The sequence below is a fragment of the Magallana gigas genome, chromosome 3 (assembly GCF_963853765.1).
Source record: "Magallana gigas chromosome 3, xbMagGiga1.1, whole genome shotgun sequence".
Lineage (NCBI taxonomy): Eukaryota > Metazoa > Mollusca > Bivalvia > Ostreida > Ostreidae > Magallana > Magallana gigas.
Window position 1 is genome coordinate 54,533,536 of NC_088855.1, and position 21,383 is coordinate 54,554,918.

The 21,383-nt window shown below is 33.9% G+C and overlaps 1 protein-coding gene across 5 annotated transcripts; it reads left to right on the top strand.

Annotated features, from left to right (window-relative positions):
- Positions 1-193: 193 nt before the first annotated feature.
- On the top strand, positions 194-20,605 carry LOC105332021 (kinase suppressor of Ras 2). Of its 5 annotated transcripts, none has more exons than XM_011434441.4 (23): positions 194-358; positions 3,640-3,780; positions 6,351-6,495; positions 7,197-7,407; positions 8,509-8,709; positions 9,133-9,195; positions 10,771-10,880; positions 11,016-11,061; positions 11,207-11,287; positions 12,770-12,855; positions 13,078-13,275; positions 13,446-13,509; positions 13,681-13,732; positions 13,868-13,954; positions 14,969-15,060; positions 15,237-15,330; positions 15,550-15,638; positions 15,723-15,822; positions 16,040-16,173; positions 16,315-16,446; positions 16,583-16,712; positions 18,942-19,099; positions 20,327-20,470. In XM_011434441.4, the coding sequence occupies exons 1-23, from the start codon at positions 194-196 to the stop codon at positions 20,334-20,336; spliced, it is 2,589 nt and encodes an 862-aa protein (XP_011432743.2). In that variant the 3' UTR covers positions 20,337-20,470. The 5 variants fall into 5 exon arrangements, with proteins under 5 accessions (XP_011432743.2, XP_034336329.1, XP_034336330.1 ...); XM_034480438.2 differs by lacking the exon at positions 11,207-11,287 and adding an exon at positions 11,865-11,951; XM_034480439.2 differs by lacking the exon at positions 18,942-19,099 and having other exon boundaries at positions 20,327-20,605.
- Positions 20,606-21,383: the final 778 nt, after the last annotated feature.

Below are 21,383 nucleotides of genomic sequence, written 5' to 3' on the forward strand. Positions count from 1 at the left end.
AGTCTCGTTTAAATCACGTGATTGGCGAGACTTAAACAAGATTCAAGATGGCGAAAGTCATTGGATATTTTCCGTCGTTTGTCATCCGACTACGGTGTTTGATGTTTACCTGAAACATGACTTGAAATGTAATTGCATCAATCTGTCGGACAGCATGTACATAAACAGTATATATAGATAATCAGGTGACAAAATGTCCGACTCTTCAGACGCAGAGAACGAAGTCATCGAGAAAACTCTGAAAAATGTGGAATTCATACAAACTATGATAGATAGCACAGCGAAACTACTGCTTGGTTTACGAAATGAATGTGCAGCAACAAATGACTTGACACAGAATGAAATTAGAGAACAGGAGGTGAGCAATAAAAGTTACAGTAAGCTAACAAGGCATAGATGTAGCACTATGTGTAAATTATAAGAAATTGTGCTGTTTTGGAGTGTGAATGCACAAGTAGTTGTATGACATAATTATTAATTCTTTTATCATTAATAACATTGTTGATACAACTTATCAAACGAGATTGATATCTCTTATGTAGATTTCTAAAACCGCTGTATTTTGCTGTATCATGACAGGTGGTTTATTTTGATGCAATAACTAATATATATATATATATATATATATATATATATATATATATGCAATTTTACTAACTTAAGAAAATGTAATTCTTTCAATTCTTATGGAATAACTAATATAAATTCTTACTTTTTCTTGTTTAAAATATTACATAACAATAAAATTGTTGCCTGAACGAGGATTGTTATAAAAAAAAAGGATCTTATTATTATTTGCTCAATTCATATTTAAAGCTTTCAGAATAAGACAAACCAAACTTTCACGCTGACTTTTATATTTGTATTGAAATTTAAAACAGTGACATACAGGTTTGATGGGCCGGGTGTGACAATATATGTTATATTTCAATGTGTATATGCTCAATTGAAACCCATGTCACTATCATAAATAATTTACTTACTTACTATTTGCCTAAATAATCATATTTACATATTGACTTATTGATGTTTTAAGAATTGATAAAGAAAATGTGCCAAATTTTAACCTTATGAAAAAGAAAATGAAAATTTTGGCACACCCACTTTGTAAACATTCAGGTAACATACTATTGTTTTCTCAAAATTCAATTATAATTGTGTTAACATTTTCATTTATTGATCATTTCATTTACACTCATGATTTTCATTTATTCCATTGCATAGTATTAAGATAACTCTTAATAATGTAATGATGAATGATATAAAATTAACTTTGAGTATTAAACTTCTACAGAGGATGGCCAATTGAGGGGCCTTATGTAAAAGCTTACTACACATGCATGTAATATTAATATTACATATGCATGTAGAAGCAGATGCAGTTTTGGGGCTTAGTAAATTTCTTTTATAGCTAGTACGTTGTATTAATTATTATCATATGTCATATCAAACACAAAATTAAATGCAAGGCTAGATATATTGACAGAATCTTATCTTAATTGATATAAGGTTAAGGGACTTGTAAGTCTTATATATATGTAGTCCTTCTGTTATGATGTCATTATGTCGACTGCATGAGTACAAGACCTAGTCACAACATTTCCACATAAATTGTTTTCATTTAATCCTGTAACCATCTCGGTAAGTTTGAATCATGTATTAAAAAGATTCACACAATCAAAAATTTTTATTTTTATTTTGTAAAAATTAAAACAGTGTAATTGACATGATAGTATTAAATGTCTCTCATCATTTAAGAAGTTTATATATGTGTGTTAATTGCATTGAAGTGTTATCTACCTGGAAAATTGATACTAGCAACCATGTGTTTAATTAAGTTTAGCTTGTCTCACAACTTTAATTTGAGCAGCACAGCTAATTGATAAATATAAATTAATAGAACTATAAATCAAATTATTAATTAAAAATGAAATATTTTAACAGCGATGAGAACATTTGATACGTGCATTTTTTACATTATCAATGAATGGTTAATAGAAAGAAATGGCAGTATATATGACACAGATGATTTATTTCAGAATTTTTTAATGTTTTGAATAGTTTTGTTTTTGGAACAATAGTAGCACAGTGGTAACACACTAGAGTTGCCAAAACAAATCTGTGATACGGCTGATGCTGCCTATTCCAGCACACAATAGCAGGTGCAGGCTGCAGGTGGTTGTGTGCAGACTGAACTGTTCCAAGGGATATACCACCTTCTAATGTCCACTTTTTCAAATCAGAATACATCGATGTATCTATTTTCTGAAAGCCTGTTTATTGCATTCCATTAGATCATTGCTTAATTCATTAATGTTAAATTTGAATGTAAAATTCCCTTGATGCACCAAATGACCATTCAATAGGGATCTTGCTAATAATTTTGAAATTAGAAATATTTCACATGCTTTCTTAGATCTTTTCAAATTACACTTATAGAAATATAAGAAGAAGAGATCTCCAATTGCATGCATTGTTATTTTGACCCAGGTATTACAACACCTGAGTTGTGTGGGCCTTTCAGGGCAGCTCACTTTGTAGCTGATATTTAAATGACACATTCTTCGCATTCCATAGACAGGAATTCCAAATAAACAAAAGATGGCACACATGAGTAGCCATTTAACATTTCTCTGTTACCTGTCATGTGATAAGACTTTGGATATGATTATTTTAATATTTATACATGTACCATACTCATACAGGGGAATAAAAGCAAAACAATATTTTTTTATTTATAGTGACAACAGCATAATTCACTATGACACTTCTTAGGTGAAAAAAAATCAGATTTGTAAAAATCAACAAAACCTATAATGGTTTCTATAACATACAACAAATAAGCCTAGTTTGTCAGCAGAAGAATGTGTGAAGTGTTTTAGAAATCAGAACACAGATTCTTTGTTTGTGGTCAATTAATTTACGCTGTTCACACTCTGCAGTGTGAGAGTTTCCATGTATTCTGGTTTTTCGTGTAAATAACAGCATCACAGAATATGTGATAACATTGTACAACAGGAGGGATTATTGAGTGTGATTATAGAAGAAATCAGTCGACTTGTTGGAGAGAAAAAATTAGAACAACGTAGGAGGGGAAAAGATCGGGGGTCTGATGAACTTCAAAAGGGAGAAAGTTTTCTTTGTGAAAGAACAATAAACAAAACAGGATTTCTTACACTTAGTCAGGGCAGTCGTTCAACATAACACACCCTTTATTCCTTCTTAGGCCATCTATAAAAAAACCAGAGCAATTTTTTCAGAAGTAATAAAGCATCACTAACTATCAATATGTGTTTGTTGATGTGTTAATTAGTACCATATTTTTCGGAAATTAGGTTGATACTTTTTTTCCTGGCCTCGCCCTATTCATCACTCCAACCTATTTAAGTGGGGTTTTTTTATATAAAATTTTGCAAAAATTCATGCAAATAATAAAATCATGAGAGTTTACTATAATACTGCTTGAATTTCTGTAAGTATTTCTGGTATGCTGACTTAGACAAAAGCTTGTGGGCAAGATTTAAAGAAAACCTTATTTAGTACCAGTCCTATGTACAATCATCAACCCTATACATTGTATTTTAAATGATAAACCCACTGTATTTGACATTAAAAATTGTCTGTGTTCTTTAATTTCAGAGTAAGCTGCTGAAATTGTTCAGTAAACAGTTGGTCCAAACCACCAAAGCTGACCCCCAGCACACTCAGGAGAAGTTATCTGGTTATCCCAAGACTGACCAATGGCTGACCGTGGTCGGGCTACCAGAGAATGCTGTACAGGTCTGTGGTCTCTAGCACATCACATTAACAGATTTAGTCCAAAGTGATATCTATGTAAAGAATCTTCCTAGTATAAACTTATATCTATGTTAGGAATCTTCCTAGAATAAACTTGTACGGTATCTATGTTAGGAATCTTCCTATAAACTGATATTTATATTAGGAAGCTTTCTAGTATAAACTTATATCTATGTTAGGAATCTTCCTAGTATAAACTTATATCTATGTAAGGAATTTTCCTAGTATAAACTTGTATCTATGTTAGGAATCTTCCTATAAACTGTCATTTATATTAGGAAGCTTTCTAGTATAAACTTACATCTATGTTAGGAATCTTCCTAGTATAAACTTATATCTATGTTAGGAATCTTCCTAGAATAAACTTGTATCTATGTTAGGAATCTTCCTATAAACTGTCATTTATATTAGGAAGCTTTCTAGTATAAACTTACATCTATGTTAGGAATTTTCCTAGTATAAACTTACATCTATGTTAGGAATCTTCCTAGTATAAACTTGTATCTATGTTAGGAATCTTCCTATAAACTTACTGGTATTTATGTACCATATGTTAGGAATCTTACTATAAACTATTTAAACTATAAACTTATATCTATTTTAGGAATCTTCCTATAAACTTATATCTATGTTAGGAATCTTCCTATAAACTGATGTCTATGTTAGCCTAAACATATCTATTTTAGGAATCTTCCTATAAACTTATATCTATGTTAGGAATCTTCCTATAAACTTATATCTATGTCAGGAATCATTCTGTAAACAGATATCTATGTTAGGATGCTTAAGAGAAGCTGATACCCATGTGTGGAATATTCCTATACACTGATATCTTTATGTGAAACCCGAATAAGTCATCTCTCTTTTAAGGGGGGGGGGGGGGGGGTTAAAACTTTATGAAATGATATGAAAAAATGAGTTTCAGAGATTTTTAGAAACTAAAGACATTTTGTGCATCAAATCATTTCAAATAAAATTGTTGACATAGCATTTGATATCATAAACACATAATAAAAACTTTTCTACCATTGAAGAAATGGTGCTTACTTTTCTTAGGAGTGTTTACTGATTTAACTGATATGACAATAATCAGTATGTGGGAGGCTGTTAATAATGATAATTTATATATAAGTAGATAAACTGTAAAACACTGTAAATGTATCTTTATTATCAAAGAAGCTAGTAGACATAACACAATTAACCTCTCCACCCACTCCTCCACCCCCTTACAATCAAACACATTAATATTTACACAAAAAAGACCCAAGAAATGATTCTTGTGTTTACACACATGATTCTTTTTCTGGCCCCTGCGTTTTTTTGTTTTGTGACATAGACTCCACCTGTGTGAGTGATCCTTGATTGTCTTTGACACAATGGTTATGCAATAGATTGCATCATTTATGGAGAAGACATGCTTACCTTGACGGCAGGGGAATCCCCCAATGACTCACCAACACGTCTGTAGTTAATGATTGGGTGATTAATATTTCTTACTTTGATGTCATAATTTATGAACACAACATGGGACTATAAATAAACACTATTTTCACATGTTAGGGATCCCTTGCATTATAAAATAAGTCTGGATCTCTCTGGATGTAATAAAACCTCTGTATTTTTATGCAATACAAACAATTAAATTAGTAACAGGGAATATCTTTGTGATTTTCTAATTTATATTTTAGATTCTTGCCCCAATTTTACTTTTGTACCATATTCCACTAAATGTCAAAAATATCACAAAAATCTTTATTTTTTTTATTGATTAGTAGTTCACTGCGGACAGGTTTATCCCTCTGAACATGTTTGTACATGGGAGGGGGTGTACCTAATCTATTAGTCCCGATACCCATTTTACTACATATAGAGACTGATAAAAGTAGTTTCCTCTTAGCAAAATCAGGAAGAGAATTTGGACCTGAGAGTGAGATTAGGTTTCTGAGACTGCCGTATCCTCACATTGCTGAGTAAAGTGGGAGTATGTAGAGCTACTCTCAAGTGTCTCCTGTTGCTGGGGATTTTTTTTTATCAAAACTTCAAAGGAATAACAAAAAATTACATCATCAGGACATTTATTGTAGAGGTCCAGGGATTTCCCCTCAGTTTTTTGTTGTTTGATTTTTTTCTATAAGGAACTTCCATATCTTGACTCCTTCCTAAGTCTATGTCTGCCTGTTGTTAATTTGATGGATGTCCTCTATATTTCTATAATTCAAGTAACTACAGTAATACAACTAGTGGTCATAGCAGAAATTAGAAAAGATCCAATATAGGACACATGTAATCAAAGATGGTTGGAGAATGGCCATATATTTCTGACAATGCATGATATGAAGATTATTGAAATCCCCCAAATCCTTGTCAGTTATAATATGATTTGTAATGTTAATGATAGGTGATGGGTATTCAGCGTACATGTTTAGACTAAATATAAAATGCTATAGGATCTAATATCATTGTGATAGGTAGGCCTGTATTTCCTTGTTTCCACACGTTTTATTTCTGTGATTTGGGAAGCATAAGAATAACCGTGTCATTGACTTGTTTAGGAGATCCTGAAGCGAGATATCAAGTTAGGGACACTGCTGGAGATGACAGAGGAAGAGGTGCAGAGTCTTCTCCAGCGATTAAACACTGCAGAAGATGACATCACCAAACTAAACACCGCCCTACGGAACCTCAAAATATGGACCGGTAACTTCTTTTGTCCAGTCGCTAATAAGATCTTTTAAAAACTAAAATATGGACTGTCCAAAAAATTTTAATATGGTACATGTATTATGAAAAATTCGGGGAAAATGTAAGTGATTTATGACTATAAGCAGAATTCATACATGTTAACACTACTGATTTGCGTGAAAGTCTACCGCTTTTTGACTCTGTCTCCCGCCAACCTCTTTTTCTAAAAAAAAATTCTTGGTTTGTTACATAGCCAATTTGGAGGCCATTGTGGTCAAAAAATCCTTTCGGGTTTGAAATTAGTGTATGATTTGAATCAGAGGCACACAAATGCTTTTTAAAGCAGGTGAATGATTAGTTTTCAAGGATATAATTTTCATTGGACGATGAAAGAATCCACTGTACACAACCAAATTGTACAGATTAATTAAGCATGCAGGGAAAAGAATCACCAATGCCAAAATAATTTTAATGGCTTTATAATTTGAGTTTGAATCAAACTTTGAAAAATGCTTTTAGCAAGAAGCCAGCAACAATCAATTTTACTTCATTCTTTATGATATCGAAATATTAAAATGCCTTTTAAAATTTTTGAAATGAAACTGACTTTATTGTAAGTGTAAATTCATTATAAGCGTTCACTATAGCTGTGCTTTACTGTACTGAATCCATGTAATATGATGACTTGATTTGGTTCACTGTGCTTTGATCTTCAGGGAGAGAGCTGCATGGTGGTCTGGGGGAGAGTGACATTGAGCTTCACTGGACACGCTACCGGTCACCTTCCAGTAGTCCCTACAACAGCTCCCCCAACAACCCTTCATCAGGCCGTCCCTCCACGTCATCGGAGACCTCTCAGCTCCTCCCCACCCCTCCACACAGCACCCCCTCATCTCCATCACCGGTCCACCAGGAAAGACAAAACAGGTGAGTCCTTGGTTTCCTCTGACCTCATGCATTAAAGTTGTACAGGCATGTTTGAAATTGTCTCTATTGATCACTGGTATGATCTTTAAAATGACATCACACTTGTAGATCATGAAAAAAAATCCTCATTTAAGAAAATATTTATTTATTATGATAAGAAATAAACAGCAAGTTAAAAAGTTCACAGGGATGTGAACTCTGTTGGTCACATGATCAAATCCTGTGAAGCTTGAAGGGCTTCTCAGAAGATTTGATCATGTACCAACTAAGTTCATATCCCAGCGAGCTTTTAACATTACTGTTTATTACTTATATTTACGTTTGAAAAAGGAAAACGATTCAGAATTATTTAAATAATGGTATTTTGAATGTTTACAATAATGCAACTGACAAGCGATAAGGGTGTGGGGTAATCATTGTGACGTCATGAAAAAGTTCACTCAGAATTCAATGTCTTGCTATACTATAGGTTCATATTAGGAAGCATATTTGCAAATGTAAAATATATATGTATAAATGTTATTATCTGTATGTGCACAAGTTCTCCTGTAAATACACTACCACCTCATGTTATACATATGTTATACTGATAAGCTGTAAAGCTTAAAGAAATAAAGAATTGAATTGAATTGAATTGTATAATTATTCATGATGTAACTAGAATAATTCCCATGAGAAGATTAACAAAATAAATTGACATGGTTTATATTCACTTCTGAATCATGTACCAGTATTTCTAATGACATCCAATCTAGGATTATGTCAAAAGAACCATATATTTTGCATTCACATTAAACAAAACAAAAATTTAAGAATGAGATGTTGTTTTTTTTCAAATTGAAAAAAGGAAATTAACTGAAAATGAAATAAGTCATGTCAGATACAAGTTTTTCTTTTCATGATTAATTGCTATAATGTGGAACACCTTATACTATATCAAAAAGTGAAGAATTATGCATACTGAATGGCACAAGGAGTGGTAGTTTCTTCAGACCGTCTAGTCTATATCAAAATGTGAATGATACAGCTTGCCATGTACAAGACCATAAAATGAAGTCATGGTGTGATGAATTCAATAGCTACTGCTGTTTTCTTTTTCAGAATCACCCCTCCAGCCACCCCTCCCACAACGCGACCCTTACAACACAACACGACTAGCAGAATCCCAAGCACCCCACCCCCGCCCAGTAGGATCAAGGTCAAGAGCCCTTCTACGGCGGTCCCCATCACCTCAAGCAAGTCCTACACCAACCTCCACACCAATCTCCACATCAAAGTGGTCGACGTGGACGGAATCAACAAGTACGACCCTCTACTCCGCCTACTGCTCACTAATTCTGCTCAACATTCAGGGTTTTGTTTTTGTCGGACTGTAATTTAGGCTGACAGATTTTTGGGGGATTTTAGGTAGTAGTCAAAGCAAAGCAATGGGGAAAAAATTTCAATGATAATACTTATGTCTGGATTGGTAAAAGTTATATCCCTGCATGCTTTTTTATTTCTTTTTTACATATTAATGGTGAAAGGGTGTCAAAATTGTTGCCTACATTAAAGAAATATTTTTGCTTTTGTTTCTTTATCAAAGACGCTATAGTTTTAAATTTATGATTTTATTTTGACCACTGTTCATCATTGCACATCAAACTTTTGTTTTCTGGAGAAATGATTTTTGCGACAATGCGCTGCACGTCGGAGCTGATTTGGGTGTGTTTTCTTGTCTTTTAGATTTAACAAACACTTAATTACTAGACCGTCCCATCCACCCCTGATTAAATCCTATTCGGAAGAGTGAGTGTTTTCTGTGCTGTGTTTTGCCAGTACAGGCGTGTCTAACAAAGAATGGCTGCCTCTGCTACTCTCTTATATATATTACTTGATTAATCATAAAACTCGCAGATTGTTCTGTTAAACTGTTTGGCTTTTTAGATCTATAGAACTATTGCATTTTTTGTGATAATTAAAATTTAGATTCAATCAAATTAACCTCTGAAGAAATGTATTGTCAGCATTTCTGCTTAATTTTATCAGATTTTAGATTCTACAAAATTGATTGTAATGATTATTGTTTGGACCTTAACTGCACTTAAGCTGCCTGATTACACTTTGCTTGAAAAGTTTCACTTAATTAAGAATTTCTCTCCATAATATTGGTTTTGCTTGAGATAACAAGTTCTAGTCGTTCTGTCTACTGCCTGTTGCAAGTGGAATGACTGAATGAGAGTTTTTATTTCTATCATTGCTGAAGAGGTGAGCTATCAGAAAACGTTTCTGGTACTAATATCTCTATAAGAAGTCAGAAGTAGCATAAGCAGACCTGTGTATTCACTAGTGAGGCATCTTGCAGTGTAATACAATAGAGGAGGGCTGATCACAGTAAACACAGCACCTTGTATTCTGTATCACGTCACTGAGAGAGCCCAGTGTCTGTCTCAATTATTGCCATTATAAGTTCATGGCATTCACCCTGTATCATTAATATATTAATTGTCTTAAGTTCAGAGGTTTGAAATGATTCAATTTTATTCAAAAATTGCACCAGTATTCTATGTATACTAATATTAATAAGAAGATAAAACAAAGTTTCTGATTTTTTAATGGCCATAAAATATCATCATAATCGTTAAGAACTTTATAATGAGAAAGAATTGAAGCTCATGAGTCTTTTTGTTTTTAACATAAGTGATGATGTGTATTAACATTGCTTTATGAGTAGAAACCTTACTTAACTGTTTCTTTAACACTGATTGTAGAAAACAGAAGTGTTTGTATTACTTCTATTTCTCATTTTTACATTGCACAACAACATATACTGTATAGCATTTTGTTTTTCTGTGGAGCTACATTTCATCTATTTGGATGGTTAATGCCAAATAATCAAATTTGAAAATTACACCATAAATATGCTTGTAATAGGACAAATTTTAAATCTTCAAGTTAATACACATCGAAATGATTGGTAAACCTGAAAGTTGCCAAATTTATGACCAGCAAAAAAACCCCCATGCTTTACAGTACATTTGTATCATTCATAGTCACACATACTCAGAACAAAACTACTGTAGTTTAAGGATACATGTATTAAGTCATCGTCACCAAATTGTCAGTACAAGCTACAATAAATTGTCAGTACAAGCTTTACCAAATTGCCGGTACAAGCTATACCAGATTGTCAGTACTATATGACAAATATGCATATTGGATTTGCATGTTGTTTATATTTTCAAGTTCAGAGAATATCCAGATAAAAAATAAAGTTTTAGTAGAATATCTAAAATAAATCAAAAATATCATTTTTTTTTTTTTTACATAGTTTTATCATATACTACAACAAATATATGATAAATTTTATGCATTTCCGAACAGGCGAAGAAAACGACCAGATTTGACACTGGAAAATACACACGTGGTTCGAAGGCCATCCAATGAGGACCCCTACCCCTCACCCTCACAGACTTCTCCCTCTTGTCTGGACAGTAAGTGGGGAATTCCAAGTTATTTAATGAGGTCTCCTACCCATCACATAATTTGCCCTCACATCCTGACAGTAGGTATGTCTGACCAAGCCATTCAATGACGACATCTACTGATCATCTTTTTATGTGTTTCAGGTAATCTCAGTATTCCTCCGGGGCGGTCTCCAAAGTGTGTCCACAGGTTTGAAACTTTATCAAAAATACTTTGAATTTTTTTTTTTTGCATAAATCATATGATAATTTTTTTCATAATTATTGTTTGAAAGAAGAGATATTTATAAACTGATGTGAATTAATTTTTTTTCTCTCTATTCGGCCTTCCCCAGGATATCAAACACATTTAAGATCACAACTTGTGACTTCTGTCACAAACAAATGTTTTTGGGCTACAAGTGTAAAGTCTGCAAGTAAGGAGACCGGTACAAGTTGTCTGTAGTGAACTGATTCCCCGGGACCTCAGGCATTCCACTGTTTGTCAGAATGTCTTAACACTCCAATATAATGACACAAATAAATTTAATCAAACAAAGTACATGAACTGTAAATTTCTGCAGTTTTGTTTCATGTATTCAAAATATTTTATGAAGTCAGTTTTGGAGAAAATTATCTTAAAAATTTAGTTCTATACGTTTTGCCAGAATTTCTGGTTTTTTTTAAAGAAGTAAATGATAATTTTTTTATCTCAGTGTTTCTCAATGATTAGCTAATTAAAGGAGGACAAAAAATCATGAAACTATTGAATTTTAGTATTTACATTTTGATAAAATACTATGGATACGTGTCATTATGTGAAGTCTGACCAGCAGGGTGTGTCCTGAAGGCCCTCTCAGATGTTGTGGTGTTGTTTCCTTTAATTTAGGGTGTTTCCTGGCCTCTCTCTGGGGTTGTAGACCCCCGGACAACTCTCCGTGTTGTGTCTTTTGTTTTCTGTTCTGTGTACCTACTTTCTGTGTTGTGCATTAGATCTTCCATGTTGTGTTCTAGATTTAAGAAAGGCTACATTATGAGTGGGACGTGTGAGGTCTGTAACAAGCAGATTTACTTCAGGGGGAAGACATGCAAAATTTGCAAGTAAGTCCCACTAGCCATTCTTCATATTGCTACGAATGGATGAATATGAGTCCTAACTGATATTAACATATTGTGTCCTCTTTAAGCAAAGTGACAATATGAATCCTACCTTAATTATACTCACCCTAGATTAACCTAATATTTTGTGTCCCAGAATTTAATCTCTAAATGTAATCAATAAGTCATTCAAACATTTTTATAAGGTCAAAAGAAATTGATTTATTTGTTCTTGGGCCAAAAATTTCTCAAAACATAATGCAACAGGCAGATTAATTTTGTATTTATTTCATGGTTTGCAAACGGGGAATAATTTGATTTTTTTATTTCAACTTAAAATTAAAAATTGAGTTATCTAGTGTTACTAATGGCAATAAAATTTATCAGCACGGGGGCATCATGCAGCTGTGCCTTAGAACCAGTACATTTATTTTATTTTTTTTGCCTAATGTATTCAGTTTTAATGCTTATACTAGTTTGTTGAAAAGTTTTGTTAAAATTTAATTGATCAGTGTTGTTATATGTTGTGTATGAAAATCATACATGCATAGATCCTATATGTATATCATCCTGTAAGTCTTTATATTTTGTCCTTGATCCAAACCATACTCAATATGCAGAAACTATTTATGTATTAATTTACGTTTCCAGTATTCATGATTTCATGTATATGTAAGTGATGGGTCGTTGTTGTTTAGTTATTTATAAGACAAAATTATATGTTAATTGTTCTTTAAAATAATTATAAATCTCTGACCTTTTGATCTGTAGTACTTTGCTGACTGATAGTGGAGTAATGTGATTTGACCTGGTACTTTTAGGTTTAAGTGTCACAGAGACTGTACAAGTCGGGCTCCAACACAGTGTCTCCCAGATTTCTACCTGATAGATCTAAAACACAGAGATGGTAAGAATTCTGACAATCCTGTAAAAAAGGAAAAAATATAGAACAGGAGCATATGTATTTTGAAAATCTAGGTGGATGATATGTATTTTACTTCTGTATTAAACTTAGAAACTTTCTGTTCTCTATAAAAGATTAAATGTAAATAAAAAGATTGTACACAAGCTTCTTTTAATGATGGATTGGTTTATAATGTTTCAATTACATTAAATGCCTTAAATAAAGGTTCCCCTAGTCCAAGTGCAGAAAGAAATGGCATTCACCTGAAACCAAGCAAAAACAGTTCGGTTCCAGCTTTTCATACCACAGACTCTGGTTCCAATCCATCTTCATGTAATTCTTCAACTCCATCCTCCCCCACCACCATGCGCTACACACCCTCCCCGGCCAACACACAAAACCTGACCACGTTCACCTTCCCAGGTAAGCAGATCAATACGGGGGTGGAAAGAAGGTTTCATTTATATATTTTGTATCTGTTAAAAATATGGTGGATAAACTTGGGGAATCAAAATTGTGTAGCTCATGTATTGTAAATACAGGTACTTTTTTAGGGAACTTTATAGATTGAATTTGAGTTGTTTTTTCTTCAGAAATTGTAGAGCCCAGTGCCAATGGTGATGTTTTAGGAAAAGACTCCTCAGTGTCCAGTAGTAGGTTAGTCTGGGGGGAAGATTATATAAAGCCAATTTGCGAAAAGCTCATACAACAGACAACTCTACAATGTTGTCTTGTAGCACAGTTAAATTTGTAAATTATGGATCTACAATGAACTTTTATTTGGTGATTCATTTATATAACATTTAATCTTTCCCTGATTTCTTACAGAGATGTGGTGGGTACGAACACCTCAGATGACAGCAACAAAACACTAGTAGATGTAAGTGTAGCTTGTTACTTCAATCCAGTCAATGTTTAACCAGTTGTAGAAATCTCAGAGTGTGCATTAGGCCTTGTTGTTTCATTAGTTACATTTGTTAGGTCTTTAGTATCTGTTTTTGTTAACATTTTGCAGAGTAATGCTTCAGAGAAAACACTAGAGAGGGAAGACTCCATAGACAGTCAGGATGGCATTATTCACCACTGGGACAGGGGCAACAGTGTAAGTATCACTGAGATACTATATATATACTGTCTACTCTACTGGGACAGGCGCAACAGAGTAAGTATCGCTGAGATACTGTATATATACTGTCTACTCTACTGGGACAGGGGCAACAGAGTAAGTATCACTGAGATACTGTATATATACTGTCTACTCTACTGGGACAGGCGCAACAGAGTAAGTATCGCTGAGATACTGTATATATACTGTCTACTCTACTGGGACAGGCGCAACAGAGTAAGTATCGCTGAGATACTGTATATATACTGTCTACTCTACTGGGACAGGCGCAACAGAGTAAGTATCACTGAGATACTGTATATATACTGTCTACTCTACTGGGACAGGCGCAACAGAGTAAGTATCACTGAGATACTGTATATATACTGTCTACTCTACTGGGACAGGGGCAACAGTGTAAGTATCACTGGGAATTACTCACCACTGGGACAGGGGCAACAGTGTAAGTATCACTGAGATACTATATATATACTGTCTACTCTACTGGAACAGGGGCAACAGTGTAAGTATCGCTGAGATACTGTATATATACTGTCTACTCTACTGGGACAGGGGCAACAGAGTAAGTATCGCTGAGATACTGTATATATACTGTCTACTCTACTGGGACAGGGGCAACAGTGTAAGTATCACTGGGAATTACTCACCACTGGGACAGGGGCAACAGTGTAAGTATCACTGGGAATTACTCACCACTGGGACAGGGGCAACAGAGTAAGTATCACTGAGATACTATATATACTGTCTACTCCTCTACTGCTGAAAGTTGTAAGGAGGCTGGATGGTCAATATTGATTTGTGCAATCGTGTTCAAACTTTACTGGATGTACTTCACTAATCGTGATATCTTGGCACATTAAAATATTTCGTACTCTTTCTTATTCTTGATTTAATTCCACATAGGTTCATACATGGTTTTAATTCATAAAACTTTTCATTAACATTTGTTCTTACTCTACTGCAATTTTATGGTTTAACTTTTGTTTGCAGCTATCTGTGACATTAAAAGAGTGGGATATTCCATTTGAGCAGTTAAAGTTAATGGATAAAATTGGAACCGGTCGATTTGGAACAGTGTATAAGTAAGGAGACATTTAAATAATTTCAAAGTATTATTACAACATGTGTATCAGAATTTTTAGCCAAAAAATGAGTAGATTTAAAAAAAAAAATTGTCATCTATGTGAATGTTGAATCGAAATCAAAATATTCAAAACATGATTCATAAGGTGACTATAAGGCTCAAATTATTGTTTAGGGGCACTTGGCATGGACAGGTAGCCATTAAAATGTTACACATGGATCCAGATTCCGACAACAACCAAGCTCAACTGTCAGCATTCAAACTTGAGGTAAGTGGTCAGACCACAGGGTAAACCTTTACCAAAATAAGTTACATGTAGTTACATTACTTGCATCAGTCTCCATTCAAGAATTAAATGAATTTCTCGCAATAGATGTTAAAGATCACTCTAAAAAGTTTGTTTAGCTTGTTATAATAGATGCCAAAAGAATATGTTTACAATTCATTTTATATTGTCAAAATGGCTGTTTTGATTCTCTGATTCCAGGTTGCCATGTTGAAGAACACACGGCATGAAAACCTGTTATTATTTATGGGTGCTTGTATGAAACCTCCACACCTGGCCATAGTCACCAGGTAAACATTGCTCCCTACTTATCGCACTGCTGTATTGTTGTATAGAGAGACTGGTGTGACCTTGCTGTTCTACTTCTTTTCTAGTTACTGCAGTGGACAGACATTATATACATATGTCCGTACCAATGCCCGCGAAAAATTCAATATGAACAAAACTATTATGATAGCTCAGCAGATTGCACAGGTAAGTGTCTTGTCAGATTCAGTAATTAATGGGTACAAGAAAAAGTATTTTGCATGTTTAAAAAAAGCATATATGATTATCTATTTAACTACTTGAATGACATAATAGACTATGGTTTCTATCAAATGGCCTGTTCTGTTGAATTCTCTAATACATATGTCTTTACTGATTTTTGTATTCGACCACTTAGTTGACTTGCCATCTTCGTCATTTACAGGGTATGGGTTATTTACATGCAAGAGGAATCATCCATAAAGACTTGAAAACAAAGAACATTTTTCTAGAAAATGGCAAAGTTGTAATCACAGACTTCGGACTATTTAGTGTGACCAAAATCTGCCATGGAAATAGGTATTCACATGAGTGATGACATAGCAAATTATTCAAATAAATGTACATATTTTCAGAGACTAAAACACTATCTTTGCCTTGCATTGTCTTGGGCCTGGTTCATTTAGGAAATTCTCTATTCTATTACCTTATTTTTCACAGGAAGGGTGACTGGTTGCACATCTCTCCGGGCTGGCTGTGTTACCTGTCCCCTGAGGTCATTAGGTGTCTACACTCTGGGAGATCAAAAGTAGACCTGCCGTTTTCTGAAAAGTCTGATGTTTACGCATTTGGGTAATTATGTACAAAATGTTGAAGTCTTTCAGATGTTTGTGTTGAATTTAATCATCAGCAGAATTTCAACATGAATTTGTGATTTGTATGTGACTGATAGAGTCTAATCTACTGTAATTGGTTTTATTTTGTACAGAACAATTTGGTATGAGTTGCTAGTTGGTGACTGGCCCTTCAGAAACCAACCACCAGAGTGCATCATTTGGCAGGTTGGGAGGGGGATCAAGCAATCTCTGGGGAGCGTCATGGCTTCAAAGGAGGTCAAGGTGAGTTTATATGTTGGTCAGCTTGTCCTGTATATTTGCTGCTCATTTTGTACTTTAGTTTGTACAAATTGTCTTGTTTAGCTTTGTCAAATGTTGATATATAATGCATTCATCCATGTATAACATTACTTGTATTTGATTACACTTTATATTTTTGCTACACAGTTTAAAAGCTATGTAATCACGCAATTTTGAAAAATCATTATGTACTTCACAAATGTTCGCAATATTTGTTTTAGTGCTTGCTAGTACACGTACAATTATTTTTGCATAAGATGGCATTAAATGTGACCCTTTCAAAAATTCACAAAAAATAAGATTCTTAAAAATTTAATGAATATCAACATTCTTACAGATAATTAATGATGTTAAATACATGGATGTAAAATCAAACTTCCAAGAAATTGAATTTTTTAAGATTAATATCAGGATTTCAAGTGTTATCTCATTTGAAATATGTTTATTGTGTCAAAAATGTAATTGCCCTCTGAACAAGCCATATGCTATTGATATTGTCTCTTTCTAACTCAATTTGAATTCCCAAGTAAAACCATCTTTGGAAGCTAAGGGTTTCTGATCTGCACAGCTATTCACAATCCCTTGGCATATTGTGCTATTAAAAGTCAGGATTTTTTCCTTGAATTTTGATTGGGATTTACTAAACTGTTCAACCAATCAAATCTTCATGATACCATGCAATGATGCAATAACAAGTACACCTGATTGTGCATCAGCAGAGGCTTGCACTCATATATTAAAGATTTACTGCTCCCAGTCTCACACCTTTCAAATGAATTTGATCTATCTATATGTAACGTTTCACATAATTCTTATTTACTGAGTACACTGGGCATTAACGTTCTCTCAACTTGTCACCATCAATGTCGAAGGAAGCTGCCATTGTTGCACCAGTGATGTTAAAGTACGGCATCTTTCACCATTTGGCTGATTTATAAATAGGCTGAGTGATCCCGTGACAAAAAAAATCAGGACTTTTGATAGCACGATATGCAAAGGCTTTGTGAGCAGCTGTGTGGATCATAAACCCTTGGCTAGTGAAGATGATGAAAACTAACTAAAGCTGTTTGTAAAATGGATACACATTTTAAAAAATAGCTACAATTGCTGTAGTGAGTCAACAATTAGTCTTCATAGGCAACAATAGAAAATCTCTAAATTCTAACCAATATTTGAGTTAAAGACACTTTAGATTTAAAAATCCTGATATTAGTCAATGAAGTTATTTGACTAACTGGCCATAAACATTGGTGCATGACTTGACTTTACTTGTGTGATTTCACATATGCAGTGTGAAAAATCTGTCTTAAGGTATATGCCATACACACACACTTACATATGTACATGTATTTCAGTATAGAATCAATTTAATTGTGTATTTCAGTATAGAATCAATTTAATACTGGTACACTTTTTTTTAATCTGAAAACAAGTACATGGCATAGGAAGGAAATAATATTACCAGTACATGCAATTTACAGTGTGCAATCTTCATTATTCATGTACCGGTATATGCAAATTCTTAATAAACATTTTTCTTCATTTCCGATACATGTGTATTGGAGATACATGTGTATTGGAAGGGTTGTAATATAACAAAGATTGGTACATTACACGTTAAAGATGTATTTTTACATTCTATTTAAAAGCCATTTAATATAACAAAGACAAAAACAAAAAATTGTGTCACCTGTGTGTTTCAACAAAATAAGTGGTCAATGTTTATTCACTATGGAACCGTTTTAACAAGGCCTTGGACTTTCAGTAGAACATAACTGTCTATTTCTTGTGTCAAAACAAGTTAGACAAGCAAAATATACACCGATGCATGCATAGTTTTAGCTCAAAAGCCAAACAAATCTTGTTGATTTCAAAGAGTCATGGCTGAGTGGCCTACAATGAAATATACATGCAGGCATACTCACATTTCCGTTTGACACAATTACCCAAAGTCCAAGCTCTTGTTAAAATGGTTTTAACTTTTTATTTTTTTTATCATTCAATCTAATTTGCCATGCAATAAATACATAGGAGTTAGGAGCAGCAACTGGATTTCTTTATTTGTTTAGCTGTGAAATGTAAACAAGGTAATTTTGTGTATGAGGATAAGCAGTCACTGATTTGTTGAACTACAGGGGGACAGGTGACATGGTTGATTAAAAATAGCATGGGGACCAAGCCATCTCCAACTGACAGCTTTCTCCTTTACAGGATTTATTTGGCATTTGCTGGTCGTTCAATCACTCGGATAGACCCGAGTTTAATCAGTTGATTGAACACATTCGCAAACTTTCCACTAGGATACCGCCCAAGTCAATTAATTTTAGGCGCTCTTCTGATCCAGTGGTTCTCGGGGCCAGATCACTAGGGTAGGGACTAATAACTTGTCTTGTAACCATCCCTCCGAACGCATGCTGCATGCCCCTTCTCAGAATCTCCAATAAAACTGAGTGAATTGTATTACACATTCTGTAGACAATATGGGAACCTAGGAGAGTTTCCTAGATTATATATCACTTGATTTGCTGCACATACCATCAGCCTTATATCCTCATGGCCACAGCTTCAGTTCTGTGCTGCTGTTGTGTTGTTTGTGTTCACTGATTTATTGATGCTGATTTACTTATGCATGACTTTTTGTATACATTTAGCACTGTTGTTTTGTCCATTAGATTTATTTCTTAATTCTGTCATACTTTTCTATTTTCTATTGTTGGGGTTTTATTTCATGACAATTTAATGTACCAGTAGTACAGGTTAAATACATGAGTAAGATGTAGATCATTCATCATGAATGGTTTGAACTATTTACTTTATCATGTTTATTAAACTTCATGTTGAATCACTTTGTAATGATAAATCTTATTTAGGCAAAAAACCTGCAAGAGAATTAGCAAGAGGAATGTCATTAATCTAACAGTGTGCTAAAAAAAAAGATGGTTCTAAAATAAACCTACTTGTGATGCTTTAAACTTTATTGCTCAAGTCCTAACTGATCACTAGCAGTAGTTTGGGTTGTGGGTCCAAGTTAAAGAACAGAAGGACTAATATATAGCCATCTTTAGTTGTTTTGATTATTTAGTTTAAGGTGGCCCTACACAAAAAAAGAGAAGACATGGCTAATAAAAGTGAATTTTTGAGTCTGCATAAAATGTACCCATCTGTACAGTATTATACTCTTTCTTATTGTAACACAAACCAAAGGGCAAAACTGACGTAAATGTAGGCTATAAAGTCGATCTCTCTGACATGATTAGATCAATATTAAACTATACCTAGAAAATTCTGTCCCTCTTACTTCTGCGTTTGACTATATTATCTCGTGTATCCCACGGACATCATTGATGTAAAAGTGTTTCTTATTTTTATCATTACTGATAACTTGTTAAAGGTGAGTGGTGTATAGCTTTGAGATTTAAAATTTGTCTTTTTTTATACTCTTTGGCAATATTGCAATTGCTTGTATATTAAAAAAAGTCAATTGTGTGGACACGTTTTGATAGATTGATGAATTAATTTGGTATATTAACTGATTATAAAGCTTTATTTTAAGAGTTATCTTCCAGGTTTTCAGCCAGTGTTTCTTCTTTTAACAGGATGTTTTAATGGACTGCTGGTCCTACCAGCCCGATGATCGACCACAATTCAGAGCACTTCTAAAGTTGGTGGAGAAGCTACCGAAGAAACGATTGGTCAGAAGCCCCTCCCATCCTGTCCACTTATCTCGCAGCGTGGATTCCGTGTTCACGGCCTGATCACTCATCTGGAACCATGTCACTGCTCATGTGGAACCATGTCTTTCTTGTCAGAATGGCTGTGAGAATTGATTACTAAATACAGTGTTGTAGTGGTTAAATAAAAATCATGTCCAGAAAGAACAAAAGTGGAACCAAGATAGTGACTTGGACATTAAAGGGAGAAAATTCACAAACTGAAAAGGAATTCCTAGATTTTGAAACCATCTGCATACACAGGTTCACACGAGACTGTCACAGAACAGGTTTGTTATCCTGAGATGCATGTATTCCGTCTGAGGAAGCCGAGGAACATGTGGAATAGGCACAATTATTGTCACAGAGTGAGACTCCGAAGTGCTTTTATTTTGTGTACGTTCAATGATTGTTATTTATTTAATATTCAAATCAAGCTTTTCACCCTCATCCTTCTCCATTCCAAATCTGTGTGTTTAAAAGAGTGTGTGGAAAATGTGGATTGCTGGGTGTTTGATGCTCAAAGTGTTTGAAACTATTTTAGTACTTCCCTTCTCGTAATAATTAAATAGAAAAAAAAAATTTTTTTTGTTTATGACTATAAAAGGTTTTTTGGTTTTAATGTCAGTATTTTATTGAATTCTGTATGTTAAATATCTGACAAACCTCCTCCCCCCTTCCCTTAGATTTAATCATTCAGTTACATCAAGGGCAGTATGTTGAAAATGTTTAAGGGAGCGAATGTAAGTGCTTTATAAGACATTCCTGAGTTTCATATGACACGGCCTTCCAAAGAAAGTGTCTACAAAACATTCAAAACCTTATGCAAAATGTGATATATATACATGTTTATATATATTTCACGCCATGACCATTTAATAGCATTTTTTAGAATGTTTGGAGCTGTAGAGTACATTTTATTTAGTAGCTGGTGTGTTTTTGT